General features: G+C 46.5%; 2 protein-coding genes across 2 annotated transcripts; both read left to right on the top strand.

Annotated features, from left to right (window-relative positions):
* Positions 1-17: 17 nt before the first annotated feature.
* On the top strand, positions 18-3,811 carry LOC102975944 (zinc finger protein 286A-like). The gene is made up of 2 exons (XM_028500163.2): positions 18-178; positions 1,599-3,811. Exon 2 carries the CDS (start codon positions 1,769-1,771, stop codon positions 2,540-2,542), a length of 774 nt encoding a protein of 257 aa, XP_028355964.1. The 5' UTR covers positions 18-178; positions 1,599-1,768; the 3' UTR covers positions 2,543-3,811.
* Positions 3,812-9,094: 5,283 nt separating this feature from the next.
* TMEM225B (transmembrane protein 225B) lies at positions 9,095-22,182 on the top strand. The gene is given in 7 exon segments (XM_028500164.2): positions 9,095-9,207; positions 9,210-9,275; positions 10,612-10,692; positions 12,962-13,172; positions 14,312-14,458; positions 15,226-15,363; positions 21,856-22,182. Coding segments are annotated over 7 exon segments (882 nt in total). The 5' UTR covers positions 9,095-9,141; the 3' UTR covers positions 22,029-22,182.
* Positions 22,183-26,379: the final 4,197 nt, after the last annotated feature.

Here is a 26,379-nt window from a genome sequence, read left to right on the forward strand (position 1 = left end):
GTACACACAATGGAACATTATCCAGCCATAAAAAACACGGAATTCCTGCCATCGCAACAGCACGGATGGACTTGGAGGACATTACGCTAAGTGAAATAAGTCAGAGAAGGACAAACACTGTATGACGTGACTTGTATGTGAAATCTGAAAAATCCAAACTCATAGATATAGAGAACAGGTTGGTGGTTGCCAGAGGCGGGGGGTGGGGAGTGGGAGAACTGGATGAAGGGGGTCCAAAAGTACAGACTTACAGTTATAAGGTGAATAAGTCCCAGGGATGTAAGGTACAGCTATAGTTAAGGTACAGCTATAGTTAATAAGGATGTAAGGTACAGCTATGTAAGTTACAGCTATATAAGGTACATGTAGTATATTTGAAAGTTGCTTAGAGAGTAGATCTTAAAAGTTCTCATCACAAAAAAAATTTGTAAGAAAACCAGTATCCAAATTGAATGTACGGAAGATGAGGGCATACCTGGAGGTGGAGAACAAGTGTAAATATGGTTCTGTGAGACCAGATACTTATTAAATTCCTTAAAGACAATGACCATTCCCTACTAAAATCAGGGTTGCATATGTTTTAGACTTTCACTGCTGATGGAAATGATACTACATTGGATATTCCTCAGCACCCCCTTCTTCCAGAAAGATCCCCCTAAGCAGAGGGCCTTCTTTCTGTAATATCACTGCACTTCAGTAAGCCACATTTAATAAGTAAAACTTGAGAAATATAGTAAACAGGAGACGTTTTTCTAAGGTCTCCCTTAGATACAGCTAGGGTGCAGAATTTTTTGTTTGTTTGTTTTTTAATTTTTGGCCGCACCGCGTGGTATGTGGGATCTTGGGTCTTAGTTCTCTGACCATGGATTGAACCTGCGCCCCCTGCATTGGAAGGTAGAGTCTTAACCACTGGACTGTCGGGGAAGTCCCCAGAATTGGTTTTTGAATGTTCTCTTAGAGTTGAAATAGATTTGGAAGTATTTCTCACTACCCCGTGCTTCATATTTTAAACAACTTTTCCCCCTATTCTCCCCTCCCTTCCTCTCGCAAATCTCCCAGTTTGTACCATTTCTAAAAGATGCATCTAAGGTCCGAGTATATCATGTTCATGAATGAGCATGTGAGCAGCTGTGTGTAGAGAGAGGCTCTCAACAGGAGTGAGGAAGGTGCTGGTGTGTGATTACAGGAAGGGAGCCTTCCCTGTTACCACAGTGACAATGCATGTGACCAGGGTACCATGTGGACAGAACCTCTGCGTGAGGTTCTTTTATTGATCCGCTCAGTCCGTGCCCCTCCCCACACAGAGCCCCCAGCATCACCCTTCCTGTGTTCTGAGATAATCCCACCTCCCTCAAACTCTGCTTTCCTATTCTGCTAATTCCAGTTTATCTGTCTGGTCAGGGACTTCATATATAAATCCTCACTTTAGTTTCCCCACCACTTTCTCCAAATCTGCTCAGCTTGTATCCATCTTGTCCTCCGATTGTGAGGCCATTTTTCGTACTTTTTTGAACCAGATACCCTGGAATACTTTGATCATCCTGTTTCCCACAGGGAGTTTTTATTGTTACATATACTTTTTTTGTATTTTCCGTCAGATGGTGAGACCTGGACTGAGGATCAATTAATTATAAAGCAGAAAACTCTTGAAGTAGGGACACAGCCACATGAAGGAGAGGAATGTGAACGAAACAAACGTGCAGGACCCTATGGGTGTGGACAGAATTTTGGTCACATCTCAGACTTTATCCGACAGCCACACATTCTTATGGAAGAGAAATCTCAAATGTGCAACGTTTGTGGCAAGCTATTCAGACGGAACACATACCGTATTCAGCATGAAAAAATTCACACGCAAGAGAAGCCTTTTGAGTGTCATGAATGTGGAAAAGCCTTTGGCCATACTTCAAATCTCATTCAGCATCAAAGAATCCACACCGAGGAGAAACGCTACGAATGCGGTGAGTGTGGGAAGGCCTTCCGGCGCAGCTCACACCTCATCCAGCATCAGATCATCCACACGGGGGAGATGCCTTACATGTGTAACGAGTGCGGAAAAGCTTTCGGTCGGAGCTCAAGTCTCCTTCGACATCAGAGAATCCACACTAGGGAGAAGCCCTATGAATGTACCGAATGTGGGAAGGCCTTCAGCCAGAGCTCAAATCTAACAGAACATCGGCGAGTTCACACCGGAGAGAGACCATACGAATGCAGCGACTGTGGGAAAGCTTACAGTCGTAACTCACACCTCATCGAACATCAGAGAGTCCATACAGGGGAGACTCCTTATGACTGTAATGAGTGTGGGAAATCTTTCAGTAGGAGTTCACTCCTTATCAAACATCATAGAATTCACACTGGAGAAAGACCCTATGAGTGTAGTGAATGCGGGAAGGCCTTTAGTCGGAACTCCCACCTTATTCAGCACCAGAAGACTCACAGTGGGGTAAAACCTTCTGAATGTAAAGAATGTGGGAAAACCTTCAAGTACAGTTCATACCTTATTGATCACCTGGGAATCCATTCACGAGAGAAACTGTGAATGAAGTGAAGGTGCTGAAGCCTTTGGTTGGAGTTCAGCTCTTAGCGAACATCAGAGAACTCGCGCTGGGGAGAAAACCTTTGGCTGTAGTGAGTGCAGACGGCCTTCAATCCTAGCTCAACTCTTACCAAGACCTGAAAATCCACATAGTGGACAGGTCTCATGGATGTGTTCAGTGCCTGAGTACCTTTAGACAGAGTTAAACCCGCCTTACTCAGCATTAGCCAGTTTGCTTTGGGGGAACAATGGGTATGGGGAGAGCCTTGCTATGTGTCGGAGAGGGGCACGAAAGGGGCATCATGTGACACTACACAAGGAATGACTAAAGTGGAAGCTTAAGTTCGCACTACTTTTTATTTGATTTTGAGGATCTGTCTACATCGGGGGGAGATTCTATGTTTTTTTTTCACATCTCCATAATCTTCCGCCAAAAATGGAATGGGTTAGGTCCGTTCCAGGGAGGAAAGAATCAGGGCATTCTGGATTCAGACTCATAGATCAGGAAAGCTGCAGTGTGACCTTTGAATCCAGTAGCTTTCCATGTATCTCATCTGTCCTGTCGGTTGTAACTATACATGGAAGTGGCTCCTGGGTCTTCTTGGACCAGCATTTTCCCTCCTCAATGTCCTGCAGACTACTGACTCTCTTTTTGTTTTATATTTCATAGATGCTTTTAATAAATGGGCAAATTTTCTAAGCCCAGTAATTTCTCAGTATAGCACGTGACGGGCTTTGTTATGTGTCAACTCCGGTAGGCTGAAGTGCATTTGTCAGATTTCCCTTTCTTGTGTTCTTCGGTTTGTGTGGTCTACAAGGGAGATTCTTGGGGGAGTTGGAGGGCAGAACAGAAGCAGCAGTCATTTTGTAGCTCACACATGTCACTGATCTGCTGACTCACCTCACTGGAGCTGGACATGAAACTGGTCTACCTTCCCCAGGATTCCTTTTTGCCTTTACTGGGCTGTGGTTTTCCTTCTCTGATTGAATCCTAGTCATACACATGCTTACTGTCCTAATGAGAAGTACACATTTATTTCAAGTTTAGGTAGAGAGAAATGGTTAGCTTCTGGCTGTTTTTAAAAAAGAACCTCAATAATAAGCTTCAAGATTTCCTATCAGGAAAGCTACTGTTCAGACTCCTTTATAACAAAACTTCCATCATAACCTGAGGCAGAGCTTCACTACTGTGTAATTATCGAGGGAAAAGTTTGCAAAGTAGTTGAATAGTGTGATACATGGTTGACTGATAAAATTTTAAAACATCAAAAATTTGAGCACCAATTTATCATGAATATTTTAATCATTAAAGAAGATTCCCAAAGTACCTCTAGTAGGCAGTATATTTTAGATTTATTCTAGGCATCTGAGAGAAATACCTACTTTGTTGTAAACGCTTATGTTTTGATTACAACAAATCAGATTATTTTTCCTCCTGTTAGTCTGGATTAGTGATTATCTAAAATATCAGTGAAAACTATACTTATGTTGTAGACTCTTGAAATTGAAAGTTGCCTCTGTCTTGTATACCTTTCCCTGCCTGGTCTGGTGATATGCACACAGGTGTTCAATGGCTGTGGAGTGAATCTGTTTACTGGAAGCCAAAGTCTTCCTGTTTGTCTCCACGCTTCTCTGCACGCCCCCACCTTCCTCCCCTGTTCCTGTAGGTGATTATCACACTACACAAGGGTCACCTTGCCATCTGGACACCCTGAGTAGACTCTGTGAGGCCAGGTCTGAGCCCTCAGCCAGTGGGCCCACTTACTCCATCTGGCACGTGACCCTCTTTGAGTCCCTTCCACCCCCTTATACCACAGAAAGGGCCCTTTCCTTCTGTGGGGTCTGAGAAGCTTCTGGAATAAGGCAGGGCTTGATGAGTGGGGTCTGAAGGCCAGGTCGGATTCTGACTGGCAGAGAAGGGCACCCCAGGACAAGGTAAGTGTGTGGGGTCACGTGCCAGGCCTCAAGAGCGGAGGTGTCCCTGGAGGCCAGGAGAGAGGAGAAAAGAGTTTGCCTAGCAGTATCAAAAGCACGTGGGGCTCTGGTTCTTTAGGCACAAATATTACTAGTGGACAGAGTAGTTCATCAAGCCGTTAGAGCTCAGGTGAACACAAGGGTGACCAGCTCATCCCAGTTTGCCAGGACTTTCCCAGCCTTCGGACGTCCCACATCCAGTAAAACGCTCAGTCCTCCGCAAACCAGGAGGGTGGATCGCCCGAACCCATCGTGACCTCATTCCCCCGCCCCTCCTGGCTCCTAGCTGCAGCAGGACCCAGTAGAGCAGAGATTCTCAGCTTGGGTTGCCTACTGGAATCACCTGGGGAGCTTTCAAAGCACTGGAGCCTCAGTCTCTGAGGTTGTGTACATTTGGTATGGGGTATGGCCTGGACTTCGGGGTTTTGTGAGCTCCCAAGTAATTCTAATGTGCAACCAAGGTTGAGAATCTATACAGTAGAAGTTATCAATGCTTCACAGGTGCTAAGAGGACACAAAGAGACCACACAGGATCTGGTGGCTTAGGCACTGAGGGCTGGCAAGAGGGCTGGGCTGGGAGTACGGAGAGACTCTGGGGCCTGCGTGAGAGGAGACAGACAGGGTGTCCCAGGCCAGATGGAAGGAGCAGTGGGAGGGACTGTTGTGCTGGGGGTGGAGCCAGCTTTTGGGTGGGCGCCCGCCCTCAGGGCCTGCTCATTGCCGGGTTCTGGTTCTGTCCTGTGCAGTAAAGCTATGGTTTGGGTAACTTTGGGTTTTCCCTTTGGAGCTCGGGACCAAGGAAGCACAGAGCCTGGGGGAGTCAGAACTCTGAAGACTCCAGCCCCAGCGCATGGGCTCTCTACCTGCTTTTCCAGCAGACAGTTCCCCTTCCCTTGCCTGTCCCCCTACCCTAGACCCGGGAAAACATGAAAATGCTTCCAGAGGAGACTATAACCTAAACTTATACACACTTTCTAAAATATTCAGTCCTGGGAGGGGCTGGTCTGGCAGTCCCAAGCCATACTTTGAACACAGCCTTGGGCCCCCTGGATGAGAGGCATTCCCTATGCTCTGGTTGAAGGGGTAGGAGTCTTTGGGCAATGGGGGTCTTGACTTAAAAAAAAAAAAAAGCACAACGTGAGAGCTGCGAGTTAAGTTTTATTTGGGGCAAAATAAGGACTGCAGCCCCGCGGGGGGGACAGCGTTTCAGATAACTGAGAAACTGCTCCGAGAAACTGCTCCGAGGAGGCGAGGGGAGCCAGGATATATAGGAGTTTGGCAACAAAGGACAGGCTGTCGGGACATCAAAAGATTATTGTTAAAGAAAACCAGATATCTCAAGGAGTTTAGCGCTTTTCTATGTATGGGAGGATGCAAGAGTCTTGGCTCACTGAAATCATTCATTTGCTGTGCACCTCAGTTATCTGGGGCCAGTAGCCTGACACATCCTGAGTTTCCTCAGGGTTCACCACAGGGAGTGGCCGCGGTCTGATGGCTGCTAGACGGCAGGTGTTCTTTTCAGCCCTGAGTTTCCTCAGCTCACGTTGGAGGGCTGCAGTCGTTGGCAACTGTGACACCCTTTGTTTATTGATATGGCAGGAACTAGTCCAAGTCTCAGGGAGACGGGAGGAGGAGGGAGATGAGTTTTGGCAGTGGCACCCACATGGACTGCTTTCATCCCACCAAAGGCCCGTCGTGGCCCCCAGAATGAAATCAACGAGACCCCCTCAAACCCCGGCTCTGACCACTGACTGCTCCAGCCCTCTGTGGCCTCCCCTTCTCCCAGTCATTCTGAAATTCACCGGTCCTTGAACACAGTATTTTTCAAATGTAGGTCAAGAGCCACTGGGGGGTCTTAAAGTTAATTTATTGTAATGAGTTGAGAGCAGCAAAGGGTAAAAGGAAAAAGTAGGCAGAACTAGAATGGAGTAGAAAACATCCATCACAAAGGTAAGTCAGACTTTTGTTCTGTTTGTGCACAAGGGAGCATGTGTGCAAAGTATAACGTACAGTATTTCTTGCTGTAGGGCAGGTAAAAGTCTGTGCACATTGCAGTCCCTGTTTGGGAGTAAGATTCTGTCTAGCAAGGCCTTCTTGGCAGGTCTTCCTTTGGACTGAACTGTTCGGGCTCTGCAATTGCCGTAGCATGCTATACTTTTTGTGCACCGAGCACACTTTAAAAAAATGATTTATTCAGTTGCCTGTCTTCTGCGCTTGCTGCAAGCTCGATGAGGGCAGGAACCATGTTCACCCATCCTGGCCTCTGTCATTAGAGAAAGCACTCACGTTGAGTGGCTGAGTGATAAACCCAGGTTCAGGTTCCAGCTGTTTGTGTTCTTAGACAAGGTCTCTTTTTATTTTTTCTGATTTTTTTGTCTGATTTATATATAGAAAACTTGAAAGAATAGAATACTGAACACCCTATATATCCTCCACTTAGATGGACAGTATTAACATTTTTCCATATTTGCTTTCTATCTATATGCTTTTTTTCTGAATCATTTGAAAGTAAGCTCAGATATAACCTTTACCCTAAATACTATGGCATGTGTCTCCTAAGAGTAAGGTCATTCTCCTACATGATCGCAACACTATTAACATACCTAAGAAAAATAATTTAATTCCATAATACTATCTAAAATGGAGTCTGTATTTAGATTTTCCCTAGTTGCCCCAAGAATGTGTTTTATAGTTAGATTATTTCAAATCAGAAAAATAAATCAAGGGTCACATTACATTTGGCTTTATATCTCTTTAGTTTCTTTTAATCTAGGATAGTTCCACTTTTTTTTTTTTTAATGACAGTGACTTGGAGGAGTCAAGAAGAGTTATCCTTTATAATTTTCTACAAAATTGATTTCCTTGTTTTCCTCCGGTGGTATTTAGCTTCCTTCTCGTCCCCCTGTATTTTCTCTTAACTGGAAAGAGGTTTAGAGGCCTGATGACACATTTTTGGCAAGAATACCTCACAGGTGATGTCTCCTTCATACTGTTATCATCTCAAGAGGCACGTGATGTCAGATTATTCCACCCCAAGTAGTGCTGTTTGTTCACTTGTTTAAGGTAGTGACTGCTAGATTTCTCCTATGTAAAGATATGTTTTCCTTTTGCAATTAGTAATTTGTGAGGATGATAAACTCCAGCACCATGTGAAGAATCTGTTCCTCTACAGCCTAATGTTTTTAGTAATCATCCACGATCCTTTAGCAACCATCCACGTGATAGTTTGGGCATGTTCTTAACCTGAGACTCAGTTTTTTCATCTGCAGCCTGGGCATAATAATGCCCATGATTTGGATTTGATGTGTAAAAAAGTATGACATAGAGTGCATATGACGATGCTGTCACGGTCTGCCATAACTTCTCCCTTCTTCTGAGAACACCTTTTAGAAAGGTGTTCTAAAGGTGTTCACTTCCTTTTAGAAAGTTTGTACGCTGCTCCAGATAAGTGGTCCAAATCGCCGGCTTCTTAGATGATCCTACCTGCCCGGCCTCTGTGGAGCACAGCTGAGTCATCTTCTTTGGCCAGAGTGGAATGAGCTTTTGACCAGAGCTGAGCCAATCAGAATGCTTCCCTGGGAAATTTCCAACCAAGTAGGGGTGGGAATAGGGTGAAGAAGATATTCTTTTTCCCTCAGGTGGCTAAATGTGAGGATGTGAGTCTGGAAGTTGACTGTGTCCCCTGCCGCCTGGAGGATGATAGCCTATGGGGTGGAGGGGATCAAAGCCATCTCTCTGAGATCAGGGCAGAGGGGGTCTCCCTGGCCTGGCTCCAGGCCTCCCCAGCTGTACTCTGCCCTGCCCCAGCTAAGCCAATAAAGACCCTGTCTTGCCTGAGCGCTTACAAATCGGGGTCTGAACCTTAGGACAGATAGAATCCTGACTAGTAAAAGGGCCTTTGCTATGCCTCTCACATGACGGGTGATTCAATAAATCAGTGGTTCATCAGCTCTCATCCCTTCCTGTTGTCTTTGAATATGTGCTGGCCCTGGTGGAGAGGTGTGAGGAGGTGGCAGACATGGTCCTGGCTTTTTAAAATCTTAGGAGTTACAAATGCGTTTCCTTGGTGGGCGTAGACTCAGAGCCAGGGGGGCTGGTGAATTATCCGGCTCCAAGTGTGGCCGCTCTTGCCACTCGAACCGGCCCCCCAGCCCCACCCCCAGGGCCAGGAGCCAGAGTGCCTCTCTTGGAAGAGCCTAAGTTTAAAAGTTTAAAACCAGCCCACGTGGTGAGAGGTGCAGTCAGCCTTAAGACGCGAGGGCAGAGAAGAGCGGAGGAATGTGAGGGCCGGGGGCGGAGGTGGGGGGGGCCTGAAGGCGATCAAAACGCATGCGCAGGGCAAGGGCGAGGGAGGGCCTGGGTGGGGGAGGGGGGTGAGCGAGGGTCTTGGGGAAGGGGAGCGAACTGGCAGGGCCTTGGGTAGTCAGGAAACTCTGGCTTCTTCCAGGCTCGCGGTCCAGGCTGCTGTTTGTGTAGCGCTGCCTCTCTGCGGAGTCCACAGCGACGTGTCTTCCAGGCACTTCCAGCCGTCTCACGGGGGGGAGTTACTATTATCATTCCCGTTTCACAGATGAGAAAACTGACACCCAGGAAGGAGAAGTAACTCACCCAAGGTCATCCTGCTGGTGATGGCAGAGCTGGAATCCGAATTCAGCTCCGCGGACTTCGGGTTGCTCCAGCCCCCACTCTGTTCCGCACACCGGTGAGCGAGGCCGGTACCGCGGACCACCCCGGAGGCCAGGTCCCCCCAGCCGAGGGCCAGGTGAGCGGCGGGCCGAGAGGTGAGAAGCCCCGCCCTCCCCTCAGCGCCCCGAGGGCTCGGTGGGCTCTGCCGGGAGACGGAGCAGACCCTCGCCGGGCCCCGGGGGCCAACGGAAGGTCCGGACCGCGGGCCGCCTGGAGGGAAGCCCCCCCGCCCCGGGAGACCGGGAGACCGGGAGACCCCAACGGTGCCTCGGCAGAGGGATGGGAAACAGTGGGGGGGCGGTGGCGAGCGGAGGTGGAGCCACGGGTTGGGAGGGGGAGGGCGAGGAAGAGGAAGAGGCCCCCCAAACCCCAAACATTACCGGCCGGCTGTTGGGACCCGCGGGGCTGGACCTGGGGGCTGATGGCCTGGTCAGCACCCATCTTTGGGTCTGGAAAATGTCACTGGGGCTTTGGGGCCACGGAAGGGTGGAGGGTGGTCAGCAGGAAGGAACCTCTGACGGAACCTAAGCCAGTCTGCAGCCCAAGTAGCCTCAAATTACTGGCGGGAAAAGTGGGGAGTGAGGCTCCTCGCGGCCCAGACGGTTCCCTCCTGGTCGGTTCCCGGTCCAGCCTGAGATGCACTTTATGTTGCTCTCTCGTTCTTCGCCCTGTGTAGTTCTCAGCTGTCCCTGGCATGCGCAGGGCCTGGGCCGGTGACGGGGCTGCCCTCGGGCCGCGGCGCGATGGCTCAGGGAGACCCTGCCAGCGGGAGCCCGGGCCCCACGGAGCATGCAGCTGTTCTGCTTTGCAGTGCCGTAGGTCCTTTTCAAAATAATAATGAAAACAATTGGTGATAGTAGACGGCAGGAGTTTTGCTTTGTTTTGAATGCCCTTGGCGAAGTAAAAAGTTGGCAGTTTTCTGTTCCCCCCGTTCTCTTTCCCTGACCCCCACGTTTGGGAATCCCGAACTGAACTGCCGGCCAGTGGCGACTGGTGAAGAGGTGAGGAGGGAGGGGCAGCTGTGCAGGACTGTGGTCCCTGCCTCCACTCTGACTGAGCCTGGGATCCTGGACCCGTCCATTCTTTTTTCCAGCTGTTTCCCCGTCAGGACAGAGGGTTCTCCAAATCCCCCTTTCTATGAACATGTCTGTGGTCCTTTGGGTCTGGCTTATATCAGTGTGTCCCCCAGTTGTATATCCCTGGTGCAGTCGTCCAGAACCAGCCCTGAGGGCTGCTCCACGCAGGACGCTGGCCTATCCCCGGGAAAGGCCCACAAGGTCCCCCTCACTGGAGAGCAGCCTGGGGTGGACAAGGGGACAGACAGCTGGGAGGTGGCGCCTGGCCTCTCAGTCACCCCGGGGTGGGGGGGAGCGCTGTACCGCGTGACAAGTTTATGTGTCTCTTCTCCCCAGTGGTTACCAAGAGCCCGCGAGTTCCTGTCTTTTTTCATCCCTGATTCTCCCCATTGGCCTAAGCTGGGCATGGGGCGCCCAGTAAGTACACAGTTCACTTTTGTGGAATGAATGGTTAATGGCTGGTGGCTGGGAGGGTCCATGGAGTGGACAGGACCAAGCTGAGCTTTGCAGAAGATGTGGGATTTCAAAGGTCTAGAGGTGAAGTGAGGGCACCGCATCCCCCTGCCCCCGGGAGAGGCTGGAGGTGCTTGGGGTGACTGTGGTGTTCTGGGAATGAAGGGAGACATGGCGGGTGTGGAGGCAGGAGGCTGGGTGCGTGGGAAACTTTATGAAAGAAAAACTGAGAAGGTGAGGAATGCTGATGAGGTGGAAGTGTGTGAGAAATGGAGAAGCCGCAGAAGCTCCAGCCTAGAGCGTGGGGGATGGAGAGGGCGACTAAAATAGGGACGACACCGAGGTCAGCTTTAGACACGTTGAGGTTCAGTGGGGGGGCGGGGGGGACAGGAAGGGGTTCAGACCATCAAGGGAAAATGTCCAGGGTTCTCCATTCCATCCAGAGGATGGGGCTCAAGATGCCGCCATGACTCCTACCTGGAGAGCTTTAGAGCCAGGACTCAAGGCTCTCTGGTCTTCATCCTCTTAGAGTAGAGGACACCGAGGCCCTGAAGTTCAGGTGACTGATCAGTGCTGGCCAGAGGGTGGAGGGAAATGGAAAGGGAAGCTTCGCAGAGACGGCAGGATAAATTTTTCAGGTGGGAAGACCTGAAAAAAAGAAAGTAATGAACAACAGAAAGAGGGTAGAGTGCTTTAGAAAGTTTCCAAGCACTCTGACAGCAGTCTACCATCAGCCTTGTTCTGCTGTGGTGATCAGCAGAGCTCAAAGCCTCAGAGACACTCCTTGCCGCCGGCTGCGGTGAGAGGGGCGTCCTCATGGGGAGCGTGGAGGGGCCCCAGCGCGTGGGCACACACAGGGGCGGAGAGGAGAGGGAAACCCCTCACTCCGAGGGCCTTGGCTTGCGCACAGCAGTGCACAGCTGCGAAGCTTGGTGCTGCCAAGGCAGTCTGCTTAGGCAGGAGCCTCCTCCAGGCCTGGCTCTGGGCATGACTTGGAAAGAAGGGCTGTTGTCTTGGGGTGTCCTCCACCTCCCACGTCCTGTCTCTCTCTCACCCCCTGATGTCGCCATTCTGCACCGCTGTGTGGCCAGGGTCATTGGGGGCCACCCGGACAGGGCCCGCCCTGCCTGCTGCACCCAGGCTTCCAACCGCCCCTCTCCTCCCCCTGCTAGCCTGGAGAGGAAAGCAGACTAGTTGAATACATTTACCCTTAGGTTGTGAATGTGAATTTCCCGCAGGAATGTTTGCGTTTTAGGAGAAGTTGGCGGCCCCTCACCCTCCAACTTTAACCAAACGCCTGGGCCCTAAGCACTGTGCTTGACGCTTCGTTGCCAGCATTTCACTTGGCCCTTGCAAGGACCTTACTAGGCAGGTGTTATTTCCTCTTTTTTCCAAATGGGGACCCAAGGTCCTGAGAGTTTCAGCCAGTTCCCCGAGGTTACCCAGCCAGCAAGTGATAAAGCTGGGACACAGTCATGGGCTTCCGGAACCAAATCCAGCTGTCGGCACTTCAATCCCACATCACAGGTGCTGCTTCCAAGAAGACATCCTTAATGACGGCTGGTGGTGATGGAGAAGTTACGAGGGATCCGTAACTGAGGGTCTTGACCTCCAGGCCTAGAGGGTACCTAGGGCTTCAGGAGGGTCTGTGAAACTCTAAAACTATTTTTAAAACTTTCTGTGTGCATATTTTCTGCTCATTTTTCAGCAGAGGGCTCCTCCAGGCCAGCTGGACCCCTGTCCGTCTACACCCCAGGTCCTGAGAAAAGAAGGCCAGTCACTGAGTAAAGGCACTTCAGGCCCTGGTTTTAATCTCTGCCCTGGTCCTCATTCTGAAATCTCAAAAGGCACATAGTAGCTGACAGCTGACTGGAGAGGTTCTTCTGTGGCCAGTGGGTGGGTGTCAACAGAACTGAGAGGTTAGAACTTTAGAGCTGGGAGAGGTGGGAATTTTACAGAGGTGGAAATTGAGGCTCAAAGAAGGGAGCCCACACGCTCAAGATTGCCCGGTGAATTAGTGGCAGAAAATGTTTTATGCGTTGTTTAGGCCTACTGAAGAGGTCTGTAAGGCTGTAAGTTTAATCAAGGCAAAGAAATCAACATGTCCCGAGCCTCACCTGTGCTAACATTTCCCAAGCCTCACGTGTGCTAACATGTCCACGGGCATCATCTCCTTCACCCCGTGCTGCGTGAGACACCCCACCCCCCGCCACTTCACTGTTCCCCTCCACAGGTGATGCTGACATTAGAGGACAAAGACATGAAGGGGTTCACCTGGGCCATAGCCCCTGCCTTGACCTCCCTGGGCTACCTGCTTATACTGCTGGTCTCCATCTTCCCCTTCTGGGTTCGTCTGGTGAACGAGGAGTCCCAGGAAGTGTTTTTCAGTGGCCTGTTTGAGAACTGCTTCCATATCAAGTGCTGGAAGCCTCAACCCTTACCTGGTAGGGGCGGGGAATGGAGGCAGGGATGGGGGCGGGGATGGGGGCGAGCGAGACGGGGCCAGCGTGAGCGTTGGGGGGTGACAGAGGACTGGTGGGGGCAGCTAGGACAGAACTGAATTCGCCCTGCCTTCTCTCCACTAGAGTCCATTAGTGCCCCCCACCCCCACTTAGCTGTGACGCCCACCGTTACCTCCTGGGATGCCAGACATCCCCTGTGGGGGCAGTACTGCCCTTACTAGAGAAGCACTGGTTTAACCCCAGGGTAGGTTCTAGAATATCTGGGTCTCCAGCACCTTTGTCTCTTTGTCCCTCCCCCAGCCACTCACCTCTGCGCGCTCAGGAGGTCATACAGACTCACCTTAACGAGGTCTGAATCATGCGAACAGTAGGAGAATGAATTCCCCTCGATCCTCGGTCTGTTTCACGACTCCTGTTAACGTGGATAATTAAATAGGGGTGTGAGGGACTCCCTTGCAGAGTTCAGAATATCCTGACCTCACAGAGTTCTGATTTTCCACCAGTGACTTATCTCAGTGTGACCAGTGCGGGTGCAATTCTTCACATTTCCACATGCAACACATTTTATCACGACAGTTTCATTTTATGTTGTTTATTAAAGCCGCCATTTTTTCCCAGACAATACATGGTTTTCCCCTACACTTTGATACAACCAGATTCACGTAACAGTATTTGTTAAGAATTGGTTAATAGTTTCAGTGTCTGGGGGCTTCCCTGGTGGCGCGGTGGTTAAGAGTCCGCCTGCCATTGCAGGGGGCACGAGTTCGAGCCCTGGTCCGGGAGGATCCCACATGCCACGGAGCAACTAAGCCCGTGCGCCACAACTACTGGGCCTGTGCTCTAGAGCCCGTGAGCCACAACTATTAAAAATAATAATAATAATAATAATTTCAGTGTCTGAAATTGCCCATCTAACTTTTTTTTCATGTTATGGGGAACAAGAATGTGGGCCCAGGGCATGCTTGGGGGCAAAGCAGCCAGGTCGGAGCCTTGGTCCCAGGCCACGCTTTGGGACCTGATGGCGACCAGGCTCCGGGGCCATCCCTGCCCAGGCTCTGCAGGGCTCTGCCCTCTGGGCCAGGGTGCCCGGCGCCAGCCCGCTCTCCCTCCCTCCCCTGCAGTTTACATCATCGTGGGCCGTGTTTTCCTGCTGTCCGCTGTCGTGTTGTCTTTCCTCACCACCGTCGTCATGGTGTCCTTTGCATCTCGGCTTTTTCCGAGGACCCGGAAGCACAATCTTGTGTCAGCCTTCATCAGCTTCCTCACAGGTGGGGAGCAGCTGGCGGGCCCCAGCCTTGTGGGTGGGGGATCTGGGGAGACGGCCGGAGACGGAGGGGGGGGTCTCTGGAGAGGGGATTTTTAGGGCCCCTCTCCTCCACTGCCCTCCCAATGAAGTAGCCCACCCCAACCCGCCCCCTCAGGGTCTGTGATCCCCCGCTTTGGGGCTCATCCTAACTCTGCACTCCCAGCGGACACAGTCCTCACAGCCTTGGCTTGGTGTCATCTGTCTGGGGGTCTTTTTCCCATAATCTCTATCCCAGCAACTGTCATGGACTCTGGTACAGGGTTATAATATAATTGAAATATAGAATATAAATGAAATACAAATGTTTCTTGGATGAACGAATGGAAGAGATCATCTCTGCCCTCTGGAACCTTTTGACTTTAAAAGGCTGACCAAGGCCCTACCCTGGGAGGCTCCCATCAGATGGAGGAGGTGGAACGCTCACAGTGGGAAAATCAGGTTGAGTTTCGTCCAAAGCGTCACCCCCAGGGGGCCCCATCTGGAGTCAGCCAAGAGCACAGGCACAGAGGGTACCTGGGAAAGGGATTTCTGATCTCATGGGGCCCCTGGGAGGTGAGGCACACGGGCTTTGAGATGAGGTGGGAAGGAGGGCGAGACAGGCATGTGGGGTGGAGGTTATTGGCTCTGAAGGGGCAAGGGGTGCGGGCAGGAGCCATACAGGTGTAGGAAGGCTGGAGTGGAGGTTGGAGCCACGGGAGGAGAGCAAGGCTGCCGCCCTGTGACCCACAGGGGCCTGTGCCTTCCTGGCCTTGTTGCTGCATGCCCTGGAGATCCGGAGTCTGCGGATGAAGCCCAGCCCCCCGCAGTTCTCCGTGCAGTGGCCTTACTACGTCCTGGGCTTTAGCGTCCTTCTGTTCCTAGTGGCTGGTGAGTGTCCCAGGGCTGGTGCCCTCTCCCTGCCCTCTGTCTGGATTCAGGAGGTGTGGACGCTCTAGAGCTGTGCTGTTCAAAACCGTAGTCACTTGTGGCTGTTTAATTAAAATGAAATCAGGTTAGAAATTGAGTTTCTCAGTCACGCCAGCCACACTTCACATGTTCAAAACCCACATTATTATGTGCCTAATGGCTTCCACATTGGATGGTGCGGATGCAGAAGCTTCTACTGGATAGCACTGCTCTAGGGCCTCAGCCCTGTCCCCGACCCTCGTCCTCTCCATTCTTATGATCCTTGACTTTAGAACCAAACTTGCACACTTTCACACTCTCCCTTACCACCATCCCGGTTCCTAAGGCTTTCTATTCCTGTCTCTTTATCTTGAAATCTGTGATCTTATTCCTCACTCAATCGCTTTTTCTTTACCAACCGTCATCATCGAAATTCTTAATCCCATCTAATTTTGTCGCTACTCCTAATCCTCTTCCCACTATTTTAACCTGACCCATGATCAGAACCTATTTTAACTTGATTTTATTATGCATTGAATATATAACAAAAATGTTTATAATATACACCTGTAAGATACAAGTAATTATAAATAAACTGTACACCCATATTTCCACCATATAGTTTAAGAACTAGCCACGTTTTGTCGAATCCTTCGGTTATAGGTTACACCCTTATGTTATGTACCACTGAGAAAGAAAAATTGATACCGAGTATAATTCTAAGGTGCTAGAGCTTGTAAGGTACATCCTCATTTCAGAGATTTTAAAATGTGAAAAAAATGGGTTTTGTCAAAATTAACAAACATGTCAGAACATTAAGTATTCAATATCTTTGAAGCCTTCCCCCCTCTACCATGTGGCTGTTCCTGCTCTCTTCCTCTTCTCTCCCCTCTGGATTCAATTCTTCAGAAATTTATGCCAATCATGTTTACTACACATATATATCCTTAAACAATGTATTATTTAGTTTTGCATGCTTTAAAACTTTATATGAATATAATCAAACTGTAATTTTCCTTCTGGAGTTTGCTGTGTTTGATCAGCATAATCTTGAGATTCCTCCATGTTAATATGAGGAACTAAGCTTCATTCATTTTTCCCACCTTGAGTATTTAATTGTATAACTCAGCTTTCCTATAGAAGCATGGCATTTCTCTATGGGAGAATTTTAAGTTTATGACTGAGTTTCTTTCATGATTATAGGACTATTCAGATATTTTATTTCTTCTTGAGTCAGTTTTGGTAATTTATATATTTCTCTAAATTTATACATTTTATCTAAGTTTTAAATTTTATTGACATAAAATTACTCAAAATGTTTTCTGTTTTAACTTTTAATTTGTGCTGCATCTGTAGTTATGTACTTTTTAAAAAAAATTTTTTTGGCTGTGTTGGGTCTTCGTTGTTGCACGTGGGCTTTCTCTAGTTGCAGTGAGAGGGGGTTACTGTTCGTTGTGGTGCGCGGGCTTCTCATTGTGGTGGCTTCTCTTGTTGTGGAGCACGGGGTCTAGGTGTGCGAGCTTCAGTAGTTGCAGCATGTGGGCTTCAGTAGTTGCAGCACGCGGGCTTCAGTAGTTGTGGCTCGCAGGCTCCAGTGTGCAGGCTCAGTAGTTGTGGCGCGTGGGCTTAGTGCTCCGTGGCATGTGGGATCCTCCCGGACCAGGGATCGAACTGTGTCCCCTGCATTGGCAGGTGGATTCTTAACCACTGCGCCACCAGGGAAGTCCCTGTAGTTATGTACTTTTTTCACACCTAATTTTCTCTTTTTTCATTACTGTGTTTGTCAGAGGTTTATCAGGTTTTTTTTAGTGTTTTCAAAGAACCAGCTTTTTAGCTTTCTTGAAAACAAACCTTGTTTGTTTTCTATTTAATTACTTTTTGCTTCTTATTTTGAACTTCCCTCCCTACTACTTTTTTGTGTTTTTATTCTGCTGTTCCTTTTTCAGCTTCCTAAATCAAGATCTAAGCTCATTGATTATTTCTTCTTTTCTAAGTAGGCATTTAAAGCTTCAGTTGCCCTCTAAGAATTGCATCTTTATTTGCAACTCTCATTTTGATGTGTAATATCGTTTGTTGTTGTTCGATTTCAGATATTTTCTTGTTCCCCTTATGATTTTTTCTTTGATCCATGAATTATTTAAAAGTATACTTTTAAATTTCTAAGCATAGAATTTTTATTGTATCTTGGTGATAATTGTTTTAACTTAGTTTCAATTTGATGAGAGATCATGGTTTATATAGTCCTAATATTTTCAGATTTATTGACTTGCTTTATAGCCTAGTCTGAGGTCCGTTTTCATGTCTCATGTTGAATGCAACCTTTTTTCTATAAACATTACATCAAGCTTTTTTATTATCTTGTTTAAACCTTGATTTAGAATTGCTATATTTTACTAGTGGATTGAACTTTTTATCATCATGCTGGGATACTTTTTATTTCTTATCATGCTTTTTGTTGTAAAGTCTGTTTTATCTGACATTACTATAACTACCTCTACATTCTTTAGATTATTATTTGCCTATTATGTCTTTTACTTTAAACCTGTCTCTGTCTTCACGTTTTGGATGTCTCTTATAGATAGCTTATGCTTGGAGTTTTTTCATCTAGTCTTATTATAACCTTTGTCTTTTATCTGGAGCATTTAGTTGATCTACATTTATTGTGACTACTGATATATTTGTATTTTTTCTACCACCTTAGTTTGTGCTTTCAGTTTTTTCTGCTCCCCACCCTCTACCTCACTTGCCTTGCTTTGGGTTGATTGAATTTTATGTATATAATTCTCATTACCTTTCCTCCCTCATTAGTTTGGAAATTATACGGTCTGTTTTCATTTGTGTCATAGTTACTCTTGACATTTTAACATGCTTAGTTAATCAGCATATTTATTCTCTTCATAAATAATTCAAGGACCCTCCCCCTCAACTTATATGCTATTTTGTCCAGTGTTTTGGTTTCTTCTGTTTTTTTAAAATTCTATACATTATTATTATTATTTTATGCATTTAATACTTGTTTAAATTTACCCACATATTTACCAGTTTAGCTGCTCATCAAACCTCAGACCTTCTATCTAAGACCATTATCCTGAAGTACAGCCTTTATAATGATTTTTTTAAAAACTTTTTATTTTATATTGGAGTATAGTTGATTAACAATGTTGTGTTTCAGGTATACAGCAAAGTGATTCATTTATACATGTATCTATTCTTTTTCAAATTCTTTTCCCGTTTAAGTTGTTACATAATATTGAGCAGAGTTCCCTGTGCTATACAGTAGTTCCTTGTTGGTTATCCATTTTAGATATAGCAGTGTGTACCTGTCAATCCCAAACTCCCTAACTATCCCTCCCTCAACCCTTCCCTCCTGGTAACCATAAGTTTGTTCTCTAAGTCTGTGAGTCTGTTTCTGTTTTGTAAATAAGTTCATTTATATCATTTTTTAAAATAATGATAATGATGATGACTCTAGTTTTGACAATTAATGTATTTTATTTATTTATTTATTTATTTATTTATTTATGGCTGTGTTGGGTCTTCATTTCTGTGCGAGGGCTTTCTCTAGTTGTGGCAAGCGGGGGCCACTCTTCATCACGATGCACGGGCTTCTCACTATCGCAGCCTCTCTTGTTGAGCAGCACAGGCTCCAGACGCGCAGGCTCAGTAGTTGTGGCGCACGGGCTCTAGAGCACAGGCTCAGTAGTTGTGGCGCACGGGCTTAGTTGCTCCACAGCATGTGGGATCTTCCCAGACCGGGGCTCGAACCCGTGTCCCCTGCATTGACAGGCAGATTCTCAACCACTGCACCACCAGGGAAGCCCTCATTTTTTTTTTTTTTTTTTTTTAGCTCTTTTAATGAGGGTCAGTTAGAGATACACTATCTCATATTTTGTTTGTATGAAATTATCTTTCATTTTTGTTTATTAAAGTTAGTTTTGCTGAATATACATTTTGAAGTTAACAGTTATTCTCTCAGCATTCAAGATATTATTCTATTACTTTCCCACTTCTGTTCTTATTGTTGAGAAGTTGGCTGTCTTTAAAAATATCATTCTTTTTGAGGCCACTCTTTTTCTCTGAGACTTTTTTTGGTATATTGCAGGGTATGGATGTTTGTGTTATGATTTGATGTGTGAACTGAAGCTGAGGAGTGATATCTTTCAGCATTTGTAAAACATTTTTATCTCCTCCCCATTTTCTTTCCTTTTCTTTTTGTCCTTTGTGGAACTCCAGGAAGATTTCTGTTAGACCTTGTTACTCTATCCTGCATGTCTTAATTTTTCTTTCATATTTTCTGTCTTTGTCTTTCTGGGCTGCATTGTGAAGAACTTATATAGATGTATCTTCAATTTTACCCATTCACTTTTTAAAAAAAGATTTATTTATTATTATCATTATTTTTTAAATGTATTTTTGGCTGCATTGGGTCTTAGTTGTGGCACGCGGGCTTCTCTCTAGTTGTGGCATGTGGGTTTTCTCTTCTCTAGTTGTGGCGCACAGGCTCCAGGGCGTGTGGGCTCTATAGTTGTAGTGCACGGGTTCCAGAGCCATGGGCTCTGTGGTTTGCGGCACGCGGGCTCTAGTTGAGGCGTGTGGGCTCTGTGGTTTGCGGCACGCGGGCTCTAGTTGAGGCGTGTGGGCTCTGTGGTTTGCGGCACGTGGGCTCTAGTTGAGGCGTGTGGGCTCTGTGGTTTGCGGCACACGGGCTTTCTAGTTGAGGCGTGCGGGCTCTGTGGTTTGTGGCACGCGGTCTCTAGTTGAGGCGTGTGGGCTCTGTGGTTTGCGGCACGCGGGCTCTAGTTGAGGCGTGCGGGCTCTGTGGTTTGTGGCACGCGGGCTCTAGTTGAGGCGTGCGAGCTCGGTAGTTGTGGCACACGGGCTTGGTTGCCCCACAGCATGTGGGATCTTAGTTCCCTGAGCGGGGATCAAACCCGCGTCCCCTGCATTGCAAGGTGGATTCTTTACCACTGGACCACCAGGGAAGTCCCTACCCATTCACTTTTTAGCTGTGTCTGATCTATTTAACCTAGCCATTAAATTTTTATTTCAGTTAATCTATTTTATAACTAGAAGTTGTATTTTCCTGTAAATCTTGTTACTTTTATGCTTTTTTCCTCATATTTAAAATCTGTTCTCTGAATATATTTTTATTATACATGTTAAACATACTTATTTTATATTCTGTGTCTTATAAGTTTAACAACTGAATTATTTGCTGCTGTTTCTTTAGGCTGTTGCTGTGGTACCTTGTTTCTTGGTATGGTCTGTGGATTTTGACTATGAACTCCTTTTCCTTGGAATATATATATATATATATTTTTTTGCGGTACGCGGGCCTCTCACTGTCGTGGCCTCTCCCGTTGCGGAGCACAGGCTCCGGACGCGCAGGCGCAGCGGCCACGGCTCACGGGCCCAGCCGCTCCGCGGCATGTGGGATCCTCCCGGACCGGGGCACGAACCCGCGTCCCCTGCATCGGCAGGCGGGCTCTCAACCACTGCGCCACCAGGGGAGCCCTCCTTGGAATATTTTTTTGTTGTCGTTGTTGGAAATTATTTGAGGCCTATCTTTAAAGTGTTTCCTCAAAAAGGGATTTGCATTTGCTTCTGCCCAGTGCTCGGGTGCAGAACTACCCTAGGATCACAACCAAAGGACTTAGGTATTGTTAGTTTAGCTGCAGACCCACGTAACAGCTAGCCTGTGTTTGTGAAATCTCAGTCAATGCAGGCAACTTTGCAGTTCCAGTTTCATGTGGCCGACTCTAATTAGATTTCCCCACTGTGAGCAGGACCTGGGCTCTCCTTTTATTTTTCTGTGTCCCGAACGGCCAACAGAATGGAAACTCAGGGTCACCTGGGTTGAGCGCATGTCTCCAAGGTGAAGGCTAATTGTGTAGTTGCTTAACCCTTCAGATTCCTGTTACCACTATGGTTTTGGCGTCTAAGAATGTCTTACTCTGATGTCAGCTTGATGATGCATTTATAAATAATAGGTTTTTGAAGAAATATTTAGAATTTTTGTTGTGTTTAGTGGGAGAGTAGCTAGTCTGCTATAAAACCGAAAATAGTTGTCTTTTATCTTAGTCTTAGCCATAATACAGCATTTATTATCCACTCAAGATATCTCCATTTGTTCTTATGAACATTGATTCTCTTCTTCCTTTCTTTCACTTACTGAGGGTCTTGAGTGAGTTGGCCATGAAGAGGCCTGGGCTTTGTGTTTGACCTTCCCCTCTGAAACCTTGTTTTCTTACCTATTAATGGTTAGGCAATTGCTAAGATGCCTTCCAGCACTGGCCACGATTCCATGAGTTTATCCATCTATTTGTATGCCTTGTCCTTTTATTGGAGGGGAGAGCTAGAAGGGCAGGTGCAGACTAGAGGGAGTCAGGTCAGAGGAGGGAGTTTCCGACCTCTAGGGCAGGCACCGAGCTTGACACTCTCTCTCACCTGACCCAAACTTTTGCTGTCACCCAGGTGCCATCTGCCTCGTTCAAGAAACAGCCTGCCTTAGCTGTCATTTGTTGCCCATTTCCCAGAGTACCGAGGAGACCCAAGAGATCTCGCACCTGGAAAATGTGGAGAGTTTGGGAGGAGAACTGAGCTCCATACAGAGGGAGACGCTGCTGAAGGAAGAAACAGTTATCTAGACCAAGATAGTCTGTGCCCTGCCCTTCATCAAGCTGTGTGAGTGCACACGTGCCGCTGTGTGTGGCTCCCCCGCCTCCACCAGTTTCTACTACTTTTGATGAGGCTCTTGAGTGTCAAATCAACCCTCCACTTCCCCTACTCAAAGTGATTCTATCTTGCGTGTGTTTGAAATTTGTAAAAAGTTTTCTGAATTCTTCTGAGCTTTCTGACTGATTTTTCTGGAGAAATGTTTTCAATAAAACGATGACTACTGTCTGTTAATCCATGCCTCAAAAAACAAACAGGGGACTTCCCTGGCAGTCCAGTGGTTAAGACTCTGAGCTTCCAGTGCAGGGGGCACAGGTTCGATCCCTGGTTGGGTAACTAAGATCCCACATGCCACACAGCATGGCCAGAAAACAAACAAGTGAACAAACAAAACACAACAGAACACCAGCCTGCAGCCTAGAGGGCAGGAAGGGAGGGAGGAATATTAGGAAATGATCAAGTGATGTGGGTTTTGTAAAATAAAAACTGAACAGAGTATAACCACCCCACTGTTCCAGCCATGTTGATCTCCCAGTTGTGGCTTTCCATACTCATTCTGCTGGTTTAGGGTGGTCTGGCCCACCGTTACATATTTTAGAGTTTGTAGATTTTCTCTATGCCTAGTTCTATATTGGTCCTATAGGGTTTTGTGAGGTGGAAAAGTGAAAAGACTGGAACTAGGCTGTCATCATCTCCCTATAAGAAAGAAAAGGTATCTACCTTTTGGAGAGAAATGTAATAAAAAACTAAAAACAATCTAACTAAAACACCTAGTGCCTGTTTTTCAGGTGTGTATGTCCAACATAGGTAAAATCGGAGTCCCTGAGGAAGGAAACGGAAATAAAGGAAGAGAACAAGTATTTAAAACTAAAATTCAAGAAAACTTTACTGAAATAAAGTTCCTTTCTATTGAAAAGGGATCTATTGGAAGGAGTAACATCTGCTTAGGAAAACTGATACGAGATGATCAACCTCTTCCATGATGGGGCAATGCTTTATTATTATGATTATTATTATTTACTGGAATAGACACTCTGGAATAAAGCATGGCCCCATTGTGGACGGCCTAGAGCCTCTTCCTTTATGCACAAATACTGGCATACTATGCAAAATTACTAGACCTGAAGAAATGTGACCGACAAGAGAATAAACAACCAATAGAAGCAGATGACAGAATGATCCAAATATTGGATTTAGCAGACACAAACTTTAAAATAACTATTATTAAGCTATTATTATTATTATTATTTTTTTTTGCGGTACGCGGGCCTCTCACTGTTGTGGCCTCTCCCGTTGCGGAGCACAGGCTCCGGACGCGCAGGCTCAGCGGCCATGGCTCACGGGCCCAGCCGCTCCGCGGCATGTGGGATCTTCCCGGACTGGGGCACGAACCCGTGTCTCCTGCATCGGCAGGCGGACTCACAACTCCCTGGACTTCACCAGGGAAGCCCATAAGCTATTATTAATGTGTTAAAGAAATTAAAAGAAATGCAAAGTTTTCAAAAAATGGAGAAAACTACTGAGAAGCCATTTCTCCCCGTGAGATTTGCAAGAATCAAAACTTTGATGCAACACGTTGTGTTGGCTAACCTGTGGGGAAATAGGCACCATCACACATGGCAGATGGAAGTGCAAAATGATACAGCCCTCCTGAGGGGAATCTGGAAATACCTACAAAACTGCAGAAGCAGTAATGCTTTAACCCAACCCAAAGTCTCAATTTAAGGATTTATCCAACAAATATACCGGCACAAATCTTTAAGGATGACATAGGTGCAGGGTGATTAATTGCTGCAGCTTTTGCAGTAACAAATGATTAGGAGCAACTCAAATGCTCATCAACAGGGGACACTTTAAATAAATCGTTACATCCACACCAGCTTAAAAAAAAAAAAGAATGAGAGGTTTCTAAGTACTGATATGGAATATTTTCTAGGACATATTACATGATACAAAGCAAGGTACCTAGTATATTTCCTTTCGTGTAAGAAAAGGGGAGAAGGTAGGGAAATATGTGACTATTAGTATTTGCAAATAAACACTTGAAGACCGTATAATAAATGAATGAATCTTTAGAGATGGGGGTAGATTAAGAAATGGGGTGGGGGCTTCCCTGGTGGCGCAGTGGTTGAGAATCCGCCTGCCCGTGCAGGGGACATGGGTTCGAGCCCTGGTCCGGGAAGATCCACATGCCGTAGGGGAACAACTACTGAGGCCCGTGCGCCACAACTACTGAGCCTGCGCTCTAGAGCCCGCGAACCACAACTACTGATCCCACGTGCTGCAACTACTGAAGCCCGTGCGCCTAGAGCCCGTGCTCTGCCACAGGAGAAGCCACCGCAACGAGAAGCCCACGCACCGCAACGAAGAGTAGCCCCCTCTCGCCGCAATTAGAGAAAGCCCGTGTGCAGCAATGAAGGCCCAACGCAGCCAAAAATAAATAAATAAATTTATTTTTTTTTAAATGGGGTGGGTGGAGTGGGCAGAAGTAATAGTTCTGTGTGTAACTTCTTATATGAGTTTGGCTCTTGAATCATGTACATGTATTACCTATTCAAAAATTCATATTAAATCTTAAAGGGTAAGTTGGGTAATATAAGTCCAATATCCAACACTGTCCATACCAGCACTCTGAACTCCTATAACCTTCATTTGTATAGTTAGTGCTAAAACAACGTTCACATCTGCCATTTCACTCTGTCCTGCTAAAGATAGGCCAGCTATGATTCTACCCATTTTCTTATTAAAGAACCAGAGAGGTGAAGCCCTCTGATGTTCAGTACAGGTTTTTAAAATTTCAAAGTAAACTCTACTGCCTCTTAACCTGTTTCCTCTTTATGGTCATGACAACTTCTCCTGGCTTTCTGTATTTCACCTCGTAACCTCATCTCTTCTGTCTCTTGTCAGATAATTTTCTTCCTCTCTCCCTCTGCATCTGTCCCTTTCTCCTTCCCTTCCTCCCTTTTTCCCTTCTTCTTTCTTGCCCCGCCCCCATGCTCTCAATTCATTCAGTACCATGTTCTTTGCCCCCCCCCCCCCAGAAAGCCTTCATTTGCTCATCTTCCTGAAATCTGCCTTCTTTCTGACAATGCCATTTCCCTAGCAATCCTTAGTTCCAGTCTGGTCTCTCAGGGCCAGGAGCATGAGGTCAGAATTTATCTGGTTTCTTTTGCAGTTTTCAGGGTACCATTCTTAATTTTTCTCCGACAATCTCTTCTTTAAACCATGGGAAAGTAGGGTCAGTGATATAGAAAATCTCTTCCAGATGCAAAAGCACAACATAAAACTGCAGTAATTAAAACAGTTTGGCAGGTCCTGACACAGGATACAGATAGATTACAGAACAGAATAAGAGTACTAATATAGAGCCTACTTTATAGAGGAATATAATATTTGATAAAATTAACCTTTTAAATCAGGAAGGATTATTGATCCTTCAATAAATGGTTGAGGAAAACTTGCTAGCCATTTGGGAAAAAAAACCAGACTGGCTGGACTTTCTTTCTTTTTTTTCCTTTGATCAGAATGCATTTCCGACAGATCTCAGATTTAACCTAACAATAAATGTCTTAGAAGTGCGTACAGGGGATTTAAAAAATCATCTTGGAGGATGGAAGGCACAAAACGGAGAAGATTTAAAGAAAAAGGAAGGATTAATTTGAATACATAAAACATATAATATTTTGCAGTGCACAGAGTTCCATTAAGAAAGACAAAAGGCAAATAGGAAAATATTTTCAAAACATTTGAAAAAGGGCTATTTTCCTTAATTTTCAAAAAACTCGTATATCAGTAAGAAGGAGATAACCCAACAGAAACAGAGGAAAGGGTAAAAATAGCCAGTTTGCAGAAAAGGAAATACAAGTAGCTAATGAAGGTAGGAAAAACGACTTCACCTATAATTAAGAAGTCCAAACAAAAACGTGGGCATCACTGATTTCACTCATCAGATTGGCAAAGATGAAAAAGTTTGATGACATCCAGCGTTCATGAGATTGTGGGAAAATGAACGCTATCCCCCACTGTTTGTGAGAGTGGAAATTGGTGCAGACTCTTTGCAGGATAATTTGGCAATAGCTGACAAAATTTAAAATGCATGTGACTTTTAGATCCCGTAATTCCATGTATGGGAACTCATGCTTTAGATTTATTTGCCAAAAAGTGCACAAGGAATGCTGTATGACGATGTTCATCCAGGTTTCTGGTAAATCCGAATGCTGGAAACCACCTAAATGTCCACTGATGAGCTTTATAAATCATGGGGAACACAGAACATACAGTGGAATACTGTAGAGCTGGTAAAGAGTGGGGTAGATCAGTATG

The sequence above is a fragment of the Physeter macrocephalus genome, chromosome 14 (genome assembly GCF_002837175.3).
Source record: "Physeter macrocephalus isolate SW-GA chromosome 14, ASM283717v5, whole genome shotgun sequence".
Classification (NCBI taxonomy): Eukaryota; Metazoa; Chordata; class Mammalia; order Artiodactyla; family Physeteridae; genus Physeter; species Physeter macrocephalus.